The sequence below is a fragment of the Oryx dammah genome, unplaced genomic scaffold (assembly GCF_014754425.2).
Source record: "Oryx dammah isolate SB20612 unplaced genomic scaffold, SCBI_Odam_1.1 HiC_scaffold_24, whole genome shotgun sequence".
Classification (NCBI taxonomy): Eukaryota; Metazoa; Chordata; class Mammalia; order Artiodactyla; family Bovidae; genus Oryx; species Oryx dammah.
The window spans coordinates 35,492,563-35,516,740 of NW_024070208.1; the positions used below are offsets into that span (position 1 = coordinate 35,492,563).

At 43.1% G+C, this 24,178-nt stretch overlaps 1 protein-coding gene and 1 pseudogene across 1 annotated transcript; one reads left to right on the forward strand and one right to left on the reverse strand.

Moving 5' to 3' along the window:
- Nucleotides 1-5,046: 5,046 nt before the first annotated feature.
- SAP18 (Sin3A associated protein 18) lies at nucleotides 5,047-14,425 on the reverse strand. The gene is made up of 4 exons (XM_040266800.1): nucleotides 10,924-14,425; nucleotides 10,698-10,807; nucleotides 6,997-7,119; nucleotides 5,047-6,771 (listed from the first exon to the last, which is right to left on the reverse strand). Exons 1-4 carry the CDS (start codon nucleotides 11,050-11,052, stop codon nucleotides 6,615-6,617), a joined length of 519 nt encoding a protein of 172 aa, XP_040122734.1. The 5' UTR covers nucleotides 11,053-14,425; the 3' UTR covers nucleotides 5,047-6,614.
- Nucleotides 14,426-18,201: 3,776 nt separating this feature from the next.
- LOC120883222 lies at nucleotides 18,202-22,065 on the forward strand (annotated as a pseudogene).
- The last annotated feature ends 2,113 nt before the right edge of the window (nucleotides 22,066-24,178 follow it).

Genomic DNA, 24,178 nt, shown 5'->3' on the forward strand with positions numbered 1-24,178 from the left:
TCTGGTCAACCTTATAGTATATGAGGCTAACTCCTGAACTGTATCAACCTTTTGTACAGTTTACCGTGGCTCAGTGTATGTAAGTCCACAGAGTGGATAGGATTGCTTAAGGAGGAGTGAGTATATTCACAGTATACTAAGGACTGAATCCTGGAGTTCTCATTTTAGAAGATGGAAAGAGGCAGAAAAATCTAGCAAAAGAGATGGAGAAGCAGCCAGGGAAAAAGGAATAAAGTATTTCAAGGAGAGTGATCAATTCTGTCAGTATTGTTGAGAATCCAAGTAAAAAAGAATTGCCACTGAACTTGGCAAAGTCACTGTTACTGACAGCATTGATGAATTCTCACAGAGTGCTCAGGATGAGTGTCTGGAGTTGGGTAGAGAGGTTGGAGGTGAGGAAGCAAAGATGATGAACTGAGATGGCTCTTTTCATGAGTTTTATTCAAGAAGGGAGAGAAGAAATGGTGTGGCAACCAGAGCAGGTGTGAGTGAAACAGGAGTGTTGGAGATGGGACATAAAAAACATTATATGAAGCACTTCCAGTGGCCTGCTGGGTGTCCCCACTTGTCTTGTGAGGGCCTTGCAAATTGAGCTTGTCTGGAATTTCTCTTTCCCTAGCTCTCACCACCTGTGATCATCTCCTGTGATCCTAATATCTGTTCCTTAGAACTAGGCTATTTCTAGCTTATCAGGCTTCAAACGTGACCTTTCAGTGTCTTCCCATTGCTCCTAAGATGAACCCAAGGTCCCACAGTGACCTCCATGACCACCCTTGTGTGGCCTGACCTTCGGTCATCCTCCATCTCCTCTTGCAGCCTGCACTCTGGTCTTCCCTTCCTCCCACCACCACTTAGCTGGCTCTCCCTCATATCCATAGGCTATAGATTTTTGACCTTTCTGTCTGCTTACCACTCCGACCCCCATACAGGAAAACAATGTTCTGCTTTTCCTTGAACTCATAGCTCAGCTCCAAGATCTAACAAGCAGGGCCACAGTCTGTGACCACACGGGTCGGGGCTGGGCACATGACTGATGTGGGATCTAAGAGCCAGTTCTGGGCCTTTGGGGGAACGTCCGGGAAGAGCAGCGTGCTTTTCTGGGTGTGCCGAGATGAACACTCAGAGCTGCAAAGGGTGAGCCTGCCTGAGGAGGGCCTGCTGCTGAAGCTCCCACAGGAGACTTGTGACTCCACCTCTTCAGGTAAGTGGTTCATAAATCCATCTTCCACCCCCACCCTGCACCCCTGTTTCCTTGTTACATGAAACTCTTAACCAGTGTTAGCTTATCTGTTTCAGGTCTCAGATTAAAAGTCATTCTATCAAGGAGTTTAACCGTTTTCCCAGTCAGCACCCCATTCTCATCCTTTATAGAACTTGATAGAATCTGTGACAGAAATGTTCCTTGCCCCACCAGACCAAAGCTCTGTGGGGACAAAGAGCTCACTGGCTCCCTTGTCCACTGTTACACTGGTACCTGCCAGCCTGGAAAGTCCTAACTGGGCCAGGCATGGTACATTCATTACATTTGTCAACCCACTGAATTTTTTTTAAGTAACTTCTAACGAATAGGTGCTAGCATTTCCATTTGGCAGATGAGAATGCTGAGGCCTTAATGATGGACTTTTCTTCTTGCTGACTGCACCTGGGGTGTACCCCTTCCCCTCCATTCTCCACCATGCCCCCACCTCCTCACCTTCATCTCCAGCCAAACTCCGGGAAAGTACCTGATGCTTAAGTGCCTTTGTTCATACCACACCCTTAATCTACTGAGAGCCTAAACGCAACCCCTATGGGTCCTGAACAAGCTCACCTGCCATCTTCATCATAACCTTTCTCTCTCAACCCTTTCCTATCCACCTGTGATCATCAGCACTTAGACCTCTGTCACCAGACAAAGGCTTTCTGAGGAAGGACCTGCATGTCAGGTTTTTCTGCACCCCAGGCACAGGGTATCTGGTGTGTAATAGGCATTCATTCCACATACTTTTTCCCTGGAAGTGTGCAAAGAGTTAGTAATAATTACAATTTCTAACAGCTTTATCAGTAATGTATGCAGATTTTGAAAAGTGCCTCAGATGGTTCTTTGGATTCAGTTTAAATTGTTTTAATTTTATCCTATCCATGACACTGTCTCAGGAGTTGGTTATAGCTGGGCTGGCCCATGAGCCTGTGGAGTAGGAAATTCTCCTGACAACAGGGCACGAAGCAAGGGAGGGGCTACAAACACCTTTTATCTTGTGTTTAAAACAGCTATTTACTGAACAGTCGCTCTCTACCAGGCCCTCCTCTAGGCCCCTTTCCCTGGCTCTTCCCAACAACGTTGTGAGGTCGGTGTGTGATTAGGACACCCTTATACAATGAACTCCTCACATGCCCAGGCTGCTGTTTCTTATTAAAATTATTTTGGTATTTAGTATTAAATTTGCTTTTTGTATGTATATGTTAGTTCCTCAGTCGTGTCTGACTCTTTATGATCCCATAGACTATAGCCCACCAGGCTTCTCCATGGAATTCTCCAGACAAGAATAGTGGAGTGAGTTGCCATTCCATTCTCCAGGAGACCTTCCCAACCCAGGGATGGAACCCAGGTCTCCTGCATTGCAGGCAGACTGTTTACCATCTAAGCCACCAGGGATAGGTTTTTAGCTTATTCCTCCTAGGAATTACTGGGGGGTGGGAATCAATAACTGTCCTCATAGAATAGTTGCCTAGCTATGTATGTGAAGTCGCTCAGTCGTGTCCGACTCTTTGCGACCCCATGAACTGTAGCCTACCAGGCCTCTTAGTCCGTGGAATTTTCCAGGCAAGAGTACTGGAGTGGGTTGCCATTTCCTTCTCCAGGGGATCTTCCCAACCCAGGGATCGAACCCAGGTGTCCCGCACTGCAGGCAGACGCTTTTCCGTCTGAGCCACCAGGAGGCCTCAGTTGCCTAGCTAGTTCCTGATTAATCCTAGCAGAATAAACACTTCCTTCAAGGTTGTTCCATTACAGATTCCAAGAAACTACAGAAATTTTTAAGAACAACTTGTTTAAGCAATGGTGCTTCCCCAGTGGCTCAGCGGTAAAAAGAACCCACTTGCCAGTGCAGGAGACCCTAGTTTGATCCCTGGGTCAAGAAGACCCCCTGGAAAAGGAAATGGCAACCCACTCCAGTATTCTTGCCTGGGAAATTCCACGGACAGAGGAGCCTGGAGAGCTACAGTCCATGGGGTCACAAAGAGTCGGACATGACTGAGCAACTAAACAATCTAAGCAATAAAGTACACACAAGGACACACAGACCTCACTGGCTGCTCTGATACTAAAACCAGAAGCCATGACCGTATTATTTAAAAGAGGCGTTTGGTTTGTACAAAGACTGAACCAGGTCCACATGCTCCAGATGACGTCCCTTGGCAGAGTCTTCACAGACAACGGCTTCACTGCCAGAACAGGACTGGTGGAGCTGGGTGGACGCCAGCCTGAAGGGAGCTGAAGACAACAGCACTATTTCTGGAAACATGTTTCCAGTCATCCATTGTTGGCTTCCTCGCTTCACAGCCCACATTGCGAGCTGTTATTTAAAGCAGGCCTCCATTTCAGCTGAAGTGAAGATTTAGCCACTGCCTGCACTTCAGTGCTGAAGGTGAAATGAGATCAGGCACCACTCAGCACTAACATTATAACTGCTTGGTCACCCTGAAACTAAGTTTGGAATTTGTGATAGAACAGAAACAGGTGAGTTCAGCTCTATTTAAGAGTAACAGAGTTTACCTAACAGTTTTAACTGCTTTCTTTCCCCTTCACAGCTAACCCTATAGGCACAAACACAGAGTTGATATCTGAAACATTACCTCACCCAGTGACCACTATGAGCATGAAAATGTAAGTATAAACTCAGCACTGACTCCCTACTGAGGTAAGGACTGAAGATGCTAAGGCTCCTGTGCTTGCTTGCTTTAGTCACTCAGCTGTGTCCAACTCTGTACGACCCCATGGACCCCCCTGCCAGGCTCCTCTGTCCATGGGATTCTTCAGGCAAGAACACTAGAGTGGGTGGCCAATTGCTTCTCCAGGGGATCTTGGAATCCAACATGTGTTTCCTGCATTGGCAGGCAGATTCTTTACCCACTGAGCCACTGAAGAAGCCCTGCCAAGGTCCTAAACCCTGTGAGAAAACTGAAAAGATATCACAGGCAATGAGCATTCTCTACTTCACCCCACAATGGGAAACCACAAGAGCATGAGGCAGTCAGGACACTGAAGGCCGAGCACGGTGCTGTCAGGGACCATGAGACAGCTCAGTTACTACCTCAAAGCCATACCTGGACAGCCAGAGGTAAATAAGGACTAAGTACAAATCTTTTGAGTCTTAGCATTATATTCAATGATAAATTCACTAGGTATTGTTTAACTGTACTTTTGGTGGAAGATCACAACCTTTAAAGGAAAAATTCCATGTTGGAACACACAGGTAGCCAACAGATACATGGAGCAGTGATCAACAGCACTAATCGGAAATACAAATCAAAACCAGAGATTTAACAACTCACCTGTCAGCATGGTTACCATCAAAAAGTCGAGATAAGTTTCGGCAAGTGTGAAGAAAAGCTATCTGCACCCACCTGTTCACTACAGCATTATTTATTGATACAATATCCATGGTATGGAAATAACTAAGTGTCCGTGGGTGGGTGGACAGATAAAAAATTGTGCAACAGATACACACACATACACACACATTCATTTTTTGGCTAATAGCCAAAAAATGAAGTCTTGCCATTAGCAACAACATGGATGGCTTATGCTGAGTGAAATTAGAGAAATACCACATGCTCTCACTTGTATGTAGAGTCTGAAAGAGAAAACCCAACAAGACCCAACTTATAAATACAGAGAGCAGATTGGTCATCAATAGTGAGGGGTGGACAGGAAGGGTAAAGGGGGTCAACATATTGTAACTAGACTTGTCGTTTGTAGTGTATACAAATAATAAATTATGCTGTATACCTGAAACTAATATATTGTTATACATACCAATTTTACCTAAAAAAAAAAAATCCATGTTGAAACAAAGCAAATAAGCCACTTTATTTTCAGCCAGTGGGAGAGTAACCTGGAATAACTATAGGAAAGCCCCACTGGAGGAGTTCATACCATTATGAAAAGTTGGCTTGGGAAGTCCTGTATTGACTTCCTGTCTTCATCTACAGAGTACATTGTTTCTTCTCCCCAAACAAATAGGATGGTAATTAATCATGGTTCCTCTTCTCCAATATATCAGGTTTAAGTTAATTTTATGACTTATGGAGCTCAAGCCTGGCTTGTCTGAATGAATAAAGCACTGAGGGGTTTGGAGCAAAACTCAGTGGAGAAGAGCCCCTAGGTCTGGGTTCCAGGCCCACAACTGTCACCTACCTGCTGGCTGACTGACCCCAATGCTACAAGTGTTAGGTTTCCAAGGCTGCTTTTGTCTGTACAAGATCAAATTACTACAATCTTACTTTGCTAGTAATATATATTTTTTAATTTGGGGATACACAGTTTCCAAGTTTTCTATGCAACAGAATGAAGGTAATAGGCCTTAATCACATACTGCACACTGAGACTGGAACTGTTCTGTGGACGAGACAGCGTCCGTTCTGTTTATGTTTTATAAAGTCCTACTTTATGGCTAACTTTATTATTAGTCTTCACAGTCCTGTAGGCTGTCACTTCTATTTTACAAATTTTAAACAAAAACAAATTCAGGTAACTTGTCCAAGGTGCTCCTAGCATAACCAGGATTTAAATGTTCAGCCATCTGGTTTTAACCACTCTATACTGCCTGAAATCAGACATGAGTCAGTCCCAGCACTGAAGAGAGTTTGTGAACACCCCTGCTTACTCAGCTTGACCTCATCCCAGACCCTCTCCCATGCTCTCAAGTTTCCTCTTTCATTCTCCCTGCATTTTCAGATCTTCAAGGTAAATCTATCCTTATCCTAAGTTCTAACCCTTGTTCCTCTATACTACTTCCTGCCCTCAAAATGCTCTATTTTCCCCATTTTTAAAGCGTAAACATCCTCACTGTGGCAGCTTTTCTCTAACTTATCACACCCTGTTTCAGGCAGGCCACTCTCTTCAAACACAGACAGCTTCTTCAATTTGCCTCAGCTCAGACTGTTCCAAAACACTACAGCTGTACCCCCTCATTCCCACAGGTCCTGTTCCCAACTCCATACAAGCTTCTAGGTGACAAACCCCTGTTCCATTTAATATAATATGACTTTCTTGTTCTGCCCCATTTGGGCCAAAACATAGCAACTCCATTATTTAGCATAAACAAGCAATACTATATTAAACCCCAAACCAGGCCCCATTAACTTTCACACTCAGAATGGTTGCAACATATATTTAACAATACAGTTTTACATAGAATGCTAAGAGCACTTTTCATATTTTACAGAAGAACTTGAAACATATGGACTTTCTATTAATATACCATAGCAAAGCCAAATCTAATTCCTAAATAGATGCATTACAATTTGTTTATAGAGTTTAAAGGCTTAATGGCAATAGGAGGGGAGGAAGAAGTGAAAGTTTATTTTACATAACTGACTGGAAAATAAATTCAAGAAAAAGCAAGTACAATTTAATACGGTCTCATGCGCCCTGAAGAAGGTGGTGCCCGATTTGGAGGGGTAATCGCTATGTCCAGATAGTCTCCTATTTGGAACTTCTGCGACTGCAGGGTCATGGAGTCATCAGTCCCCTTTCTCCCAGACATGGTGCTGCCAATCTCCTTTACTCTGCAGGAAAGGAGATCAACTGTTATAGGGTGGCTGAGCAATGACACTGTGTGTCCCCTAAAAAGTGAATGTGGGGCTGGATTTGCTCCATGATCTTAGAACACAATAAAAATGTAATACATAATAATCTAAACTAGATAGTAAGATAATATGGATTATCCCTAGCAGCTAAAACATACTGAAATCCAAGAGATTATAAGTAATTAAAAATGAAAAGTTACCTACCGATAGCCAGGCCTTTTAAGATCCGTAAAAACAATTGCAAAATTGAAGTGTGTGCCTTTTTTTCTGGCTTCTGGGTAGACTTCTTTTACTAAACTAGTCAATTCTTTCAAGGTTGCATCCATCCTGAATTTTTTTAAGGAAAAAAAAAGACAATCAGCAATAATGTAACAAGGATACTGACATATAATGAAATAGTTACATGTGTCTCAATTGCAACTTTGTTAGAAACTGTCAAGGTCTCACAACTGACTTAATTTTAAAGCACCTAATAATACTGCTGCTGCTCCTGCTGCTAAGTTGCTTAAGTCCTGTCGGACTCTGGGTGACCCCATAGACGGCAGCCCACCAGGCTCCCCATCCCTGGGATTCTCCAGGCAAGAGCACTGGAGTGGGTTGCCATTTCCTTCTCCAATGCATGAAAGTGAAAAGTGAAAGTGAAGTCGCTCAGTCGTGCCCGACTCTTAGCGACCCCATGGACTGCAGCCCACCAGGCTCCTCCTTCCATGGGATTGCCCCCAAATACTATTTCCCCTTATCAGCCTCAGTGTTTGAAATTTTCATGAATGAAGGTAGACTAGACTGGTAGTGTGCTAAAGGGACTTCAAAATTACCCCCACTACCTTTGCTGCTATGCAACATCTCACTGACCTAGTGATTTATCCACTTAAGGATAACTAGTCCAAATTAATCCAAATTCTCAAATTAACTGTTTTTCATTATTTCAGAGGCATACTTTTCTACATTTTAGCATCTCTGAAATTGGAGTGCATCTTAGAATCAATGTGTCAGGAAAGCATTTTCATAAAGATTACGCATTGTTTTCCTTTCTAATACTGAATGTTCTGATGATTTCTGCAATAGATGGAAAAGCCAACGAAGCAATAGGAGTTTTCAAGCAATGGAATTTTCAAGGCTAAGCATAGGCTCCTTTCACAATATATATTCCTGCCCTGCCAATTTCTATTTGAACTGAGAACTTTATATAGACCTTGAGCCAATATGACACAATCTGGAAAACTCTTCTAAAATATAAGCATCAGGTATTAGGAGCAACAGTCTTAAATTTTTGAACTGTCTTCTTCCCTGACACCTGGGAGCATGAAATGGAGGAAAAGGAACTTGGCAGCAGCACTGTCGAAGGGTGCTCTACAGTGACCCTGGATTCACGGCACCAGTGCTCTACAGTGACCCGGGATTCACGGCACCAGTGAAGAGCCCTAAGGCATTAAGCAGGGGGTCAAACACCCAAGAAGTCATCTAGTTTTAACTCAGTTCCCTATTTACACCATCTCCACTACATCACACTCAGGTAAAAAACCATGGCTTCAGCTGCACTGCGAGCAAAAGGGCCACAACGATCACATCACCTTTCCTCCTCTACTGCTGCTGAATCCTTCTCAATACACCCGAAACAACTCTACAGTGTCCCCCAAACATGCCCTTCTTCTCATATGACCATCACCCTCTTAGATGCCCAGGTCACAAACCTAAGAGTGGTAAAGTTCTTCCCATCTCTGGCCTGTTGTTTCTACCTCCTAAAGACAGATCACTCCAGGATTCCACTGCAGGGGGCACAGGTTTCCCTCCCTGCTTGGGGAACTAAGATCCTGCAAGTTTTGAAGTGCAGCCAAAAGACAGATCAATCTATTTTTTTCTCCATCCCCACCATCAGGCTATACTTAACCTCTCATTATTCAAATCTCTGCAAGAGTTCCTGGTGACTGTAAGGGTCAGTTTTATATGTCAGTTTAGGAAACTACAGCTCCTAATTATTCAATCAAATAAACACTAAGGTAGGTGTTTTTGAGACGGGATCAAAAAATCTATAATCAGTTGACTTTAAAGTGATTATCCAAGATAATCTGAATAAACTTCAATCAATCAGTGGGCCTCATTCAATCAGTTGAAAAGGCTTCATACTGGACCTAAGACTTCCCTGAAGAAATTCCAAAAGCTTATGATGGAGAGTTCCAGCCTACACCACAGACCTAGGCAATCCCCACAACTATGTGAGCCATTTCTTGCTCTATCTCCTATTGGTCTGTTTTTCTCACTGAACCCTATTTCAGTGATCGAGATAATTCTCTTCCAGTAACCTGTTTAATGACCACCCAAGCACAAGATCTATCACTCCTGGGGTGGGGTGTTCCCCCAGCTCACACAGTCCCTTGGACTTTAGCCAATTCACCTAGCTTCTGCTGGGCTCCTCACTCCTCTTTCCTGGACTTAATCTCAAGGCCACCTACTTTGGCCCCTCAATCTATTTCTACAAATTGAGAATCCCCAATCTTCCCTCATTGCTGCTTCTGGAATGACAGCAGGGCTCCGTTCTGTCCCTCACCAACATCCGGTCTGTCTTTGGCCACCATTTTGAGGTGTAAGATAAGGTTGTCTTGTTTGGTTGCAGTTTATGGACAGGACAATTGAGCACGGGATTTAATTTTTTGTAATTTTTTTTTTCCTTGATTGAGAGTAGAGAGTGTGGCACAATCGCACCCTCCCTTTATTCCATCTGCTTTTATTTCATCTGCTTTCTTTTGGAGATTCAGTTTAGAGAGGGAGTGGAACCCTCTTTATACTCTTCAGTCAAAGCAAGTATCTGACAAGTAGGAACTCTTAATTTATTGGAGGAAATCTAGACTAATCTAAACAGAAGTGTTCATCAATCTGTTAATAAAAGTTCTTCTCTATATGTTAAATCGACCTTCCTGAGCTGTTTTCCTGGAATAATACTGAACTGGAATCATACTACATAAACTTAGCTGAAAGGTGGAACCAATCCCACGGTATTCACCAGCAGACAAGTGGACAGACAAGAGGCAGCAAAGCCTTCCAATGAAACGTTATTCAGTCAGTCGTAAAAAATAATTACGTTTTTTCATATCCTTAACTATCAATAAACCTTGATTATAAGTGAAATAGGCCAGACACAAGACAAATACCATATGAGAGCACTTATATGAAGTACTTAAAAGAGGCAGATTCACATACATAGTGGCGAGCACGGGAAATGAAGAATTCCCATTATTACTGCCTACTGGGTACAGACCTTCTGTTGTACGGAATTTAAAAGTTTTGAAAAATAGACAGTAGTAATGGTTGCACTGAAATGTACCCTGAAACAATTAAAATGACAAATGTCACATATTTTACATTAGGCATATTTTAAATAATTATACACCTTTTACTGCTACTATAAAGCCACTGTAACGTCAAACCAAGGAACTGCATACGGCTTGCTGTACGTAACGGCCCTAGTTAGACGTGGGTAGGGAAGGTACACAAACATTCAGGGGGAGGGAGACCCTCAGTAAACACATCAAAAGCTTCTCCATTAAGCACATCAAAATCCACCCGGTTTCGTTGTTTTGAAGCGCTCTACGAGGACGACGAGTATCACCCAACAGCACCACTCCCCTCCCCAAATTATTCTAGCGCCACCCTCTACCAAGAGCCCCTTGGGAGCCGCGGCGGCACGGGACGCCCGACGTGTCACTTCCGTACCCAGCAGCCACAACAGTGACAGCAGTCCTGGGTCAATTCTTTACAACTCAGAAGTTTCAACGTGAGCGGTCAAAGTGCCACAAGACGAGTTAACACCATTTCCTCACCGAACCTCGACCTCCCGCGAGCTGCCTCCAGAGGCCCCGAGCAGAGGAGAGCCCGAAGGCGGCAGGCGGGCCCCCGGCCCCCTGACTCACCAAGTGTAGATCTGCAGCTCGCTGGACGGCACGTTTCCGCGGGAGAACTCGTCCATGCGGTGGTGGCGGCCGTTGTTGGTGGTGAAGACCCGCAGGAGCAGCGGGCAGGTCTGGGGGCGGGACAGGGGGGAGTCAGGAGGCTGCACGCGCGGTCCCGACCCTTCCCTCCGGCCCCGCACCGCCGCCCCACCTCCCCAGGGACCCCCGCATCTCTCCGGACCCTCACCTTCTCCCGATCGATGGGCTTCTCCGGCTCCTTCTTAATTTCCTCCTGGGTAACGCGCGACTCCACCGCCATCTTCCTTCTCCGGCCCGCGAGACGCTCGCTCTGACCTCCGACCCCGGCAGGGAGCATGAGAACCAAGCCTCTCGCGAGGATACGCTCGAGGTTTTATATATGACTGGCTCGAGGGCGGGGTGTCTCCCGGCGCAGGCGCACTAGCTATGCTAAGCGCTAGCCCGTTAGGCGCGCCTGCGCGTTGCCTCCTGGGAAGAGGTGGGCCCTGGCGTCGCGGCTGGGGCGCTGAAGGAGAGGCTCGCGCGCAGAGGGACGGCCTGAGGGACGCGGACGCGGGACTGCGGAAGCTAAGAGTGAGCGCGCGCTCGGAATTGCAGTGGGCGGCCCTCAGGGCGGAGGCCGGGGCGCTGTTGTGTGTACTACAATCGCTAACCGGAAAAGGCGGGTTAGACCTGATTAGATTAAAATGAGGAAAAACAAAACTTAAAAGAGAGAAGCCGACTGGGAGGAGACGACTGAGAGGCGTGTGGTGGCCGGAAAGCTGGTATCCAGAGCGTCCCTGGACTCCTGGAGAAAAGCACGGTGGGAAGTGGGGAAAAGAGTTGGAAAGGTGCTTTAAAACGAAGTCCAGGAGTCCGGTCAACACCGAAGGCTCTGGAGCGCAGGGCTAACCCGGACCCGCTAAAACCACACGGACTGGCTTTTCAGGAAGAAAAATTATGACCATCCTAGACAGCATATTAAAAAACAGAGACATTCCTTTGCCAACAAAGGTCAGTTTAGTCAAAGCTATGGCCTTTCCAGTAGTCATGTATGGATGTGAGAGTTGGACTTAAAAAAAAGTTGAACCCTGAAGAATTGATGCTTTTGAACTGTGGTGTTGGAGAAGACTCTTGAGAGTCTCTTGGACTGCACGGAGATCCAGCCAGTCCGTCCTAAAGGAAATCAGTCCTGTATATTCATCTAGAAGGACTGATGCTGAAGCGGAAGCTCCAATACTTTGGCCACCTGATGCGAAGAACTGACTCACTTGAAAAGACCCTGATGCTGGGAAAGATTGAAGGCGGGAGGAGAAGGGGAAAACAGGATGAGATGGTTGGATGGCATCACCGACAAATGGATATGAGTTTGAGCAAGTTGCAGGAGTTGGTGAAGGACAGGGAAGCCTGGCGTGCCGCAGTTCCTGCGGTCGCAAAGAGTCGGACACCACTGGGCGACTGAACTGAACTGAATACTTCAGATGGACTACACGCGCTGGCTTGACAAGAGACACGTGACCTGTGTTGTAGGTAGACGGGATTCTCTGAGGCTGGCGCCCTGGGCAGAGGGTCGCATGGTAACAGTGAAGGTGCCTGTACTTCAGATGTAATAGTTCCGTTCTATGCTGTGTACTCTAGAGAAAAGCTGGCTCAAGGACATCCTCAGACGTTACAGGAATAATCCTGGCTGGTTTTTCTTGAGAACGAAAGTCTGAAACCACCCAAGTGTCCAAGGCTGGAATACTTCACTGAGTTGTAGTAGGCCAGGCAGCAACAGAACTCCCAAAAGCAGTAGATGTCATACTGCAACCAAAAGGAACACACTATTGGGTTGGGCCAAAAGTTCATTAGGTATTTTCTGTAAGGTGGCTCTAGTAGCACTTAGTTGTCTTTACTTCGTTTGAAACAGTTTTGTTAGATTATGTTGTCATATCAGCATGTTTTTTTAAACAAAACTTAAAAATGGTGAATTTTTGTGTAGCCATTTAAAAACTATTAACATGCCCCATTAATATAACCAAGCTTGGTTATTCTCAGCTAATGTCTCCATCTCTGGATCTCTGTCACCTGCAACTGGTCTACCTAAAGATGGAAGGAAAACATTTTCAGTATTATGCTTTCCTGGTGGCTCAGATGGTAAAGCATCTGTCTACGATGCGGGAGACCCGGGTTTGAGCCCTGGGTTGGGAAGCTTCCCTGGAGAAGGAAGTGGCAATCCATTCCAGAGCTATTGCCTAGAAAATCCCATGGACAGAGGACCCTGGTAGTCTACAGTCTATGGGGTCACAAAGAGTCGGACACGACTGAGCGACTTCACTTTCACTTTCTTATTTCAAGAAAGTTAAAAATGCAAATAAAATACACACAAAAGATTTGTGCAGTGTATGGAGAAGGTGTTGTAACTGATCAAACATGTCAAAAGAGGTTTTCAGGATTTCCCTGGTGGTCCAGTGGTAAAGACTACACTCTCCCAGTGCAGAGGATGTGGGTTCAGTCCTGGCCAGAGAACTAAGGTCCCACTTGCCACATAATATGGCCAGAAAAAAAAAATCTTTTTTTTTTTTTTAAATTTTTAAAAAGAACTGGTTTGCAAAGTTTCTTGCAGGAGATTTCTCGCTGTACAATGCTCCATGGTCAGGTAGACCAGTTGACATTGGTAGAGATGGAGACATTAATTGAGAACAATCAAGCTAGGTTATGTTAACTGCTTTGATGTTCAGGTTCCTCATAAGTTAAGCCACAAAAACCTTAGCCGAATGTGGAACAGAAGAGATCTTGTGGCACAGAAGATGAGCCACCACCAACCACACCAAAGGCCAGTCTTCATCCAGAGGTGATATGTATATGGTAGGATTGGAAGGGAGTCCTCTATTATGAACTCTTTCCTTGGAAAACCAAGCAATTAGTGCCAACAAGTACTGATCCCAATCAGACCAATTGAAAGCAGCACTGGACGAAAAGCATCAGAATTAGTCAACAGAAAATGCATACTTTTCCGTCAGCAAATGCATACTCTTCCATCAGCATAATACAAAACTGAGTGTTTCTTTGATGACCAGGCAAAAACTGTTACAGCTTGGCTGGGAGGTTCTGATTTATCAGCTGTATTCACCAGACATTACACCTACAGGCTTATATTCATTTTGGTCTTTGCAAAATTCTCTTAATGGAGAAAATTTCAACTTCCTGAAAGATTGTAAAAGGCACCTGGAATAGTTCTTTGCTTAAAAAGATAAAATGTTTTGGGAAGATGGAATTATGAAGTTGCCTGAAAAATGGCAGAAGATAGTGGAACAAAATGGTGAATACGTTGTTCACTAAAGTTCTTGGTGAAAATGGAAAAATATGTCTTTTATTTTTACTTTAAAACCAAAAGAACTTTAGGGCCAACCGATAACTAAATGAAATAGTATGAAATTCACAAACATGGTGCTGGGTGTAAGAAGCAAAAGACAAAAGAATATTTACTGTGTGAATCCATTTTTATAACATCCCAAGGCAGGCAGTACTGGACTATATTTTTTAGGATGCATTGCCAGGTGATTTAACTGTAAAAAGAAAAGCAGTGAAATATTTATCACAAAAGTCTGACTGGTAATTACCTCTGAGCAAAGAAGGGGACTGTAATCAGGGAGGGGCAAAGGAGGTGCTTCTAGAGTGTTGGCAACGTTTTTTGACCTAGTGGTGGTTACACAGCTGTTTGATTTTAAATTATTCTTTAAATAGTGCATTCATGTACATACTGTTCTCTATGAATGTTATTTCTTGCTATTTTTAAATTTAAAAAATAATGCCTATAAATCAATAACAAAAAGACAATCCAATAGAAAAGTGAAGAAAGACATGATCCGCATTTCATAGGAGAGAAAATACAAATTACATATAAACATGGAAAAAATGCCCAGGGTCATAAATAATCATAATGCACATTTAAACCACAATGAAATAACATTTCAACTCGGCTAGATTGGCCAGAATGGAAAAGTCTGATGACCAAGTGCTAGCAAGTATATGGTGAAAAGGGAATTATTATGGACTACTGCCATCCACTTTGGAAAAACCAGTATTACCTAGAAAGATTGGATATGTGAATACCTTAAGAGGCATGTTCAGTTCAGTTCAGTCGCTCAGTCGTGTCCGACTCTTTGCGACCCCATGAACTGCAGCACGCCAGGCCTCCCTGTCCATCACCAACTCCCAGAGTTCACTCAGATTCATGTCCATTGAGTCAGTGATGCCATCCAGCCATCTCATCCTCTTTTGTCCCATTCTCCTCCTGCCCCCAATCCCTCCCAGCATCAGAGTCTTTTCCAATGAGTCAACTCTTCGCATGAGATGGCCAAAGTACTGGAGTTTCAGCTTTAGCATCATTCCTTCCAAAGAAATCCCAGGACTGATCTCCTTCAGAATGGACTGGTTGGATCTCCTTGCAGTCCAAGGAACTCTCAAGAGTCTTCCCAACACCATAGTTCAAGAGGGATGTATTCCACTCCTATTAGTATACCCTAGAGAAACTAGGCAGGTGGACTTCCATCCACTGTACCCAGGGAAACTTACACCTGATCACCATGCAATGTGCTGAATAATGTTATTATAACATCTTTATTCCTAATAACTGGAAACATTCTGACTGTCAAGAGTATAGAGTGAACTAACATGAAGACTTGAAATGAATGGAAAACATTGAAACTGGAAGAACCTCACAACCTTTAATTGGTGATATCGGTAGATTTAGTCTTTTAGATACAAGTTCTCATTTTTGGACCGTTCCAAATAATAAGATCTCATCAAAACAATTTATCAATACCTTGAGTCAGTGGAACTGCAATGTTATTATAGAACATTTAAGGTAGCTCTTCAGGCATCCCTTAATCTACCTAACTTGGCCTTCGAGGTCCAGATCTGAACACATGTTATAATATTAAAGTTTATGTATCCTTTCTCTTTCTCTTTAGCATTTACTCAAATGAGTGTTACACTTCCAGGTGTATACCCAAAAGAATTGAAAGCAGGGACTGAAATGGGTGTTTGAACACCAATGTTCATAGCAGCATTGTTCACCATAGTCAAAATGGAAAAAACTAAGTGTCTGTTGACAGGTGAATGGATATAAATACTATGGAATATTATTCTGCCCCAAAAAAGAATGATGTACTGGTACTTGCCACCATAGGGATGAACCTTGAAAACATTATGCCCAGTGAAATAAACCAGACATAAAAGAGCAAATATTGTATGATTCCACTTATATGAGGGACCTATAATTGGCAACTTCATAGGTAGAAAAAGTAAAATATAGGGGTTACCTGGGCCTGAAAGGAGATGGGAATGGGGAGTTATTGGGTACAGATTTTCTGTTTGGGACGATGAAAATTTTGGGAAATGTACAGTGGTGATGGTTACATAACATTATGAATACACTTACTGTCACTGAATTGTACATCTAAAAATAGTTAAAATCATATTTTATGTGTATTTTACCACAATAAAACTTTTTTAAAGAGTTAACATTTAAGGTATGTGAAACGCAAGGTGTCAAGGTAATCAAGGTGTCCTCACTCTTTTCTCCCTCTTTTTCTTTTAACATATTCCAGCATTTTGAATTGAGAGAAAGGTAAATTATCCTAGTTAAAGTCAGAAATATGTAATGTGAAGTTTTACAGAATACTTAGTGACTATAGCTCCTTGGCTATTTCTGCTGTTGAGATTAAGGACAGCTTTTGACAGCAGGAAAATAGGTATTCATGAATATGTACAAAACATGTTACTGGAAAAGATTTGATGGAATATATTTTTATAGAATTTTCTGACTTGATAAATGTTGTGGATTATAAATTTGAATCTCTCTGGAGGCATTATTAAACCTTATCAAATGTTTCCTTCAGGTTTATCTGTGGGAGACCAGATGTATGGAATTTATAAGCATAATATTTATTTTGAGGGTTCTATTTCAAAAAAATGTGTATGTAAACACTCTCGGTAAAGCATCTGCTTGTTTCCAGGAACAGATAAAATACATGACAACAGACTGGTTCCAAATACGAAAAGGAGTACGCCAAGGCCGTATATTGTCACCCTGCTTATTTAACTTATATGCAGAGTATATCATGAGAAACTCTGGCCTGGAAGAAGCACAAGCTGGAATCAAGATTGCCAGCAGAAATATCAATAACCTCAGATATGCAGATAACACCACCCTTATGGCAGAAAGTGAAGAAGAACTAAAAAGCCTCTTGAGAGTGAAAGAGGAGAGTGAAAAAGTTGGCTTAAAGCTCAACATTCAAGAAACTAAGATCATGGCACCTGGTCCTGTCACTTCATGGGAAATAGATGGGGAAACAGTGGAAACAGTGTCAGACTTTATTTTGGGGGCCTCCAAAATCACTGCAGATGGTGATTGCAGCCATGAAATTAAAAGACGCTTACTCCTTGGAAGGAAAGTTATGACCAACCTAGACAGCATATTGAAAAGTAGAGATATTACTTTGCCAACAAAGGTCCATCTAGTCAGGCTATGGTTTTTCCAGTGGTCATGTATGAATGTGAGAGTTGGACTGTGAAGAAAGCTGAGCGCCGAAGAATTGATGCTTTTGAACTGTGGTGTTGAAGAAGACTCTGGAGACTCCCTTGGACTGCAAGGAGATCCAACCAGTCCATCCTAAAGGAGATCAGTCCTGGGTGTTCATTGGAAGGAGTGATGCTGAAGCTGAAACTCCAATACTTTGGCCACCTCATGCGAAGAGTTGACTCATTGAAAAAGACCCTGATGCTGGGAGGGATTGGGGGCAGGAGGAGAAGGGGATAACAGAGGATGAGATGGGTGGACCGCATCACCGACTCGATGGACATGAGTTTGAGTGAACTCTGGGAGTTGGTGATGGACAGGGAGGCCTGGCGTGCTGTGATTCATGGGGTTGCAAAGAGTTGGACACGACTAAGCGACTGAACTGAACTGAACTGAACCATTCCTAGAAGAATTTAGCCTAGAGCCAGTATAATTATTACTGAGAAGGTAGGTTGTTTTACACTACCCTAAAAACTATTTTTTACAAATGAGCATACATGCCAGCTTGGCATTAGCACTATAGGCAGTGCTGCCATGAGCCAGTCCTGATATTCCTGCTGCTGCTGCTGCTAAGTCACTTCAGTCGTGTCCGACTCTGTGCGACCCCACAGACGGCAGCCCACCAGGCTCACCCGTCCCTAGGATTCTCCAGATGAGAACACTGGAGTGGGTTTCCATTTCCTTCTCCAATGCATGAAAGTGAAAAGTGAAAGTGAAGTCGCTCAGTTGTGTCCGACTCTTAGTGACCTCCTGGACTGCAGCCTACCAGGCTCCTCCATCCATGGGATTTTCCAGCAAGAGTACTGGAGTGGGTTGCCATTGCCTTCTCCCTGATATTCCTAGATGGTCTTATTTCATCATCTCTAGTCACTCTTCGCATTACAGCTGAGGGTGGCTGGTAGCACTTTTCAAGGCTACTGATACTACAGCACACTCTGAGATATGGGGTTTGGGAATCTGCTTATTAACCCCTTTTCTGGTTCTCAGAACCATCTCATTTATGGTACGTTTTAAGCCAGTGGGACAGAATAAGTCATATTTGCTTTTCAGAGATTTTAAATATCACTCACTTTTAAAGTGACCCCCTATTTTAAGCATCTAAATGATTAGATTGAAAATGATTTTTAAACAGATACCCTATCCCTGAAGAGTCTGCAGAGTGTCTGTAACTTAGAAGCAAGTTGTAGAAGGCAACTTAAAAAGCTTAATTTATGGTAAAAAAGATTAAGGCTTTGAAGTTAGATAGATCTTAAACTTTAGTACAGTCACTTGCTAGCTGGTTAATCTTGAATCACTTAACTGCTCTGACTCACAGATTCCTGATCTATATTGTTTTTGTTGTTCAGTCGCTAAGTTGTGTCTGACTTTCTGCAACCGCATGGACTGTAGCATGCCAGGCTTTCCTGTCCTTCACTATGTCCCAGACTTTGCTCAAACTCATGTTCATTGATGCCTTCCAATCATCTCATCCTCTGTCACTCCCTTCTCCTCCTGTCCTCAGTCTTTCCCAGCATCAGGGTCTTTTCCAGTGAGTCAGTTCTTTGCATCAGGTTTCCAGAGTATTGAAGCTTCAACTTCAGCATCAGTCATTCCAATGGAATATTCAGGGTTGATTTCCTTTAGGAGTGACTGGTTTGATTTCCTTGCAGTCCAAGAGACTCTCAAGAGTCTTCACCAGCAACCACAGTTTGAAAGCATCAGTTCTTCATTGCTCAGTCTTCTTTATGGTCCAACTCTCACATCTGTACACAACTACTGGAAAAACCGCAGTTTTGACTATACAGACCTTTGTTGTCAAAGTGATGTCTCTGCTTTTTAATATGCTGTGTGGGTTTGTCATAGCTTTCCTTCCAAGGAGCAATTATCTTTTAATTTCATGATTGCAGTCACTATTCACAGTGATTTTGGAGTCCAAGAAAATAAAATCTGCCACATTCCACTTTTCCCCATCTATCTGCCATTAAGTAATCTATTTTAGGATAACAGAATACCAAATAACCTGTTATGAAGAATAAGTGCATCTAGAATAGTTGGCATAATGTCTGCACTCAACAAATGTAAACCAGGGTAATCACCACCATCATCTTGTCTGTTCTGTTTCCTTTTGCAGTGAGTCAAGGGGGATGCAAAATAAGTGGCTAATTTTCTGTCAGCTCCCTCTATTGCTCAAGGGTAGCTGATTTCATGAAAGTTTTCGTGAAAACTTCATGGAAAAAAATAGCATTGCTGCCATTATTACTTAATTATATATTTTTGCCAATTCACTACCATGCACATTCAAATAAAAATGAACTAATCCTAGGAATTCCCTGACAATCCAGTGGCTAGAAGTTGGCGCTTTCAATGCCTTGTCCAGGTTCAATACCTGATCTAGGAACTTAAATCCCACAATCCACACAGGACGGCGAGGGTGGGAGAGGTGGAGTAATAATCTTCAATCATGCAAAATACTGAGAGTATGCTTATTCAATTTTTTCTTTTTTAAAAGTTGCTACAGAAATTATTTTGTTTAGTTATTTAACTAAAATCTGTAAGGAGTGCCTTTTGGGAGAGACTTGGGGTGGCTCTTCTGATTCTGATTCTAAGGTTGCATGTGACGAGGGGACTTCCCTGGTGGTCTAGTGGTTAAGATGCCACATTTCCACTGTAGATTCAATCTACTGTACAATCTATTTAATTCCACTGTAGGTTCAATCCCTGGTCAAGGAACTAAGAATAACAAATAAAAATAAAAAAGTTTTTATGTATTTAAAAAAAAAAGATTGCACATGAAGAAAGATCTCCAATAATCTGTTGCTTCTTTAGGATTGGGAAATGTATGTGAACAGATTTATTTGTGATATTGAGGTCCACAATGGCATGAATAAAAATTAAGGCTTTGCTTTACATATATCAGACAGTAAAATATGGGTTAAATGATTAAAGACATTTTAAAGTGTTGAGATAAGTATCTCAGTATCATATTCTCACCTTTTAGATTTATGTGGCAGTAGTAATAATAGTATTTAATGATTACTGTATCAGTTATCTTTTTATTGCTGTGTAACAAGCACCTGAAAACATGGATGCTTAAGACAACCATTTCATTTGGACTGGCCTCAGCTAGGCAGTTCTGGTCTTACCTGGTTTCCCTCATGTAATTGTGGTTATCTGATAGCTCATCTTGGGAGAAGTGGGGTAGGTGGTCTGAGGTACTTCACCTGTCTCTCTGTCTGGCTGATGGCTCTAGCTGTTGTTTGAGCCATGTGTCTTTCCCATCATGGTCCTGGAGTACCAGTAGAGTCAGAACAGAAGCTTAAGCACTTGACTCATTAGTTACACAACTTCATTTTTGCCACATGCTACTGGACAAAGCAAGTCACAAAGCCATGCCAAGAATCAAGAAACAGAGAAATAGACTTCACTTCCCGGCCAGTTATAGCTGAGACACACTACAATGGGGCATGCACATAGGATGGAGGAATTTATGGCCAATTTTTAACAATCTACATACTAAGCACTTTTACATTTTTCATGCATTATCACATTTATTTTTCACAAGTATCCTATGATATGTGTAAACTATTAAATTTATTTTACAATGAGGAAAAAAAACACTGGGATGTTATATAACTTAACATTTCTAATCTAGAAAGTATTTATTAAGAGGTGTTAATGACTGAAACTATAATAATAATAGAATGTCATTTTTAAAGGAAGAATCGTTGTTCAGTCGCTAAGTCATGTCCCAACTCTTTGCAAGCCCATGGACTGCATCACGCCAGGGTTCTCTGTCCAGCACTATTTCCCTGAGTTTCCTCAAACTCATGTCCATTGAAAGTCAGTGATGCCATCCAACCATCTCATCCTCTGTAGCCCCCTTCTCCTCTTGCACTCAGTTTTTCCCAGCATCAGGGTCTTTTCCAATGAGTCAGCTCTTCACATCAAGTGGCCAAAGTATTGGAGCTTCAGCTTCAGCTGAAGCTTCAGTCCTTCCAATGAATATTCTGCTTCAGTCCTTCCAATGAATATTCACGGTTGATTTCCTTTAGAATTGACTGGTTGGATCAAAAGGAGGGACAGCTCTTTCCCTTTGGCACGCCACTGAAGATCCTGGTGTCGCCACGGGCCGCCGCCCCGCCCAGTGTTACCGGTATTGTAAGAACAAGCCGTACCCAAAGTCCCACTTCTGCCGAGGTGTCCCTAATGCTAAGATTCGCTTCTTCGACTTGGGGCGTAAGAAGGCCAAATGGATGAGTTCCCACTCTGTGGCCACATAGTGTCAGATAAGTATGAGTAGCTCTCCTCTGAAGCCCTGGAGGCTGCCTGTATTTGTGCCAACAAGTACATGGTGAAAAGCTGTGGCAAAGATGGTTTTCACATCCGAGTGCAGCTCCACATCATCCGCATCAACAAGATGTTGTCTTGCGCTGGAGCTGATAGACTCCAGACAGGTATGCGGGTGCCTTTGGAAAGCCCCAGCGCACAGTGGCCAGGGTCCACATTGGCCAGGTCATAATGTCCATCCACACCAAGCTGCAGAACAAGGAACATGTGATTGAAGCCCTCCACCAGGCCAAGTCCAAGTTCCCTGGCCGCCAGAAGATCCACATCACTAAGAAGTGGGGATTTACCAAATTCAACGTGGATGAATTTCAGAACATGGTGGCAGAAAAGCGACTCATCCCAGATGGCTGTGGGGTCAAATACATCCCTAATCGTGGTCCCCTGGACAAATGGCAGGCCCTCCATTCATGAGCATCAGCGCTGTCCCCTCCTTAATCATGCTCACCAATAAATGCTATTTCCTGTCAAAAAAAAAAAAAAGAGGGACAAAATATTATAAATTAATTCAATTATGTTTTTAAAATGTGTGCACACATATACACAAACATTTTAGGAGGAAATAATTTACAAATTCTTCTAAGTTGGAAAGTAATGGTAGAGAGTTGTGATTTCCATCTTTTTTATGTTTTCCATATTTTTCCACATTTTTATACTAAGTATATATTAACTTCTAGAAATGCAAAAGTAATGCTTAAAAAGTAAATCTCTGAAAAAACTCACAAGAAGAAATAGATGATCTGAGTAGACCTTTGTCTATTACAAGGAATTGAATCAATAACTAATAACCTAAAACAGAAAGCAACAGTGGGTTCACTGGTGAATTCTATCAAACACTTAAGGAAGAAAGTATACAAATGCTATACAATCTCTTTCAGAAAATAGAAGAGCGAATACTTCTTAACTCATTCTGTAAGGCCAGTGTTACTCTAATACCCAAACCAGACAAACACATTACAAGAAAGAAAAACAACAGACTGATATTTCTCATAAACATAGATGTAAAATACTTACCACATATTAGCACATAAAATTCAAGAATGTATAAAAAAATCATGCATTATGACCAAGTGGAATTTGTCACAGATAGGTGACTCAGGGAGTATGATGCCCCCAGCTTCATCCTTCTTTCTCAAGATTGCTTGGCTCTTGGGGTTCTTTTGTGGTTCAAACAAATTTTAGGACTGTTTTTTTTCTATTTCTGTGAAAAGTGCTACTGGAATTTTTGTAGGAATTGCTTTTAATCTGTAAATTGTTTGGGGGTAGTATGGACATCTTAACAATATTAATTCTTCTAATCCATAAGCATAGAATATCTTTCCATTTAGCCAGACCCTCAGGCAGCAGCTTCTAAAAAAATGAAGTATATACAGCCCTGTGGGAGGGTGAGTGTAAGCCTTATTGGCCACCAGAGCCAGGCTGTTGTAAAACCTGGGGCTCCACACACAAGTGGAAGCTTTTCTGGGAGATACCAGTGTGCTGGAGAAAGATAGCGGGAGAGCACCCAGATGGTCCACAGGTCATATTTATTCCGTCTGACTTTGGTTAATAGTGGCCTTCCAGTATTAAAGCAATATCTCATTATGGCTCAGATTTTCATTTACCTAGTGGGAGAAGGCTATGGCACCCCACTCCAGTACTCTTGCCTGGAAAAGCCCATGGACGGAGGAGCCTGGTAGGCTGTAGTCCATGGGGTTGCGAAGAGTCAGACACTACTGAGCGACTTCCCTTTCACGCTTCACTTTCATGCATTGGAAAAGGAAACGGCAATCCATTCCAGTGTTCTTGCCTGGAGAATCTCAGGGACGGAGGAGCCTGGTGGGCTGCCGTCTACGGGATCACACAGAGTCGGACATGACTGAAGTGACTTAGCAGCAGCAGCAGTGATTAGTGATATTAAGCATCTTTTCATACGGTTCTTGGCCAGGCATCTGGGTTTTAAACTGTTACACAGTGCTAAAATTGTAGCTGTTTTCAGCCAATCCTCAAGTCATTTTTAAGACTGCCCATGTCACCTGTTCTTGCCTGGAGAATCCCAGGGACGGGGGAGCCTGGTGGGCTGCTGTCTACGGGGTTGCACAGTTGGACACCACTGAAGCGACTTAGCAGCAGCAGCACCTGTAATTGTTCTAATGCTGTTGGGTTGGATACCTTCACTGCAGCCCCAAGCATTTCTAGTTTAGTCACTGTGTAAGTGAGTGGATGGACATTCACTCAGGACTTAAAGGCCGCTTTACAAGAGAAGGAATGCCCTATTACATGTGGACAACTCTAGGCCTGCGTGACTCCACTACTGTATTCTCCCATCCATTTAAGGGAGAGAGTCAAGACTCTTGAGAGTCCCTTGGACTGCAAGGAGATCCAACCAATCCATTCTGAAGGAGATCAGCCCAGGGATTTCTTTGGAAGGAATGATGCTAAAGCTGAAACTCCAGTACTTTGGCCATCTCATGCGAAGAGTTGACTCATTGGAAAAGACTCTGATGCTGGGAGGGATTGGGGCAGGAGGAGAAGGGGTCGACAGAGGATGAGATGGCTGGATGGCATCACCGACTCAATGGACATGAATCTGAGTGAACTCCAGGAGTTGGTGAGG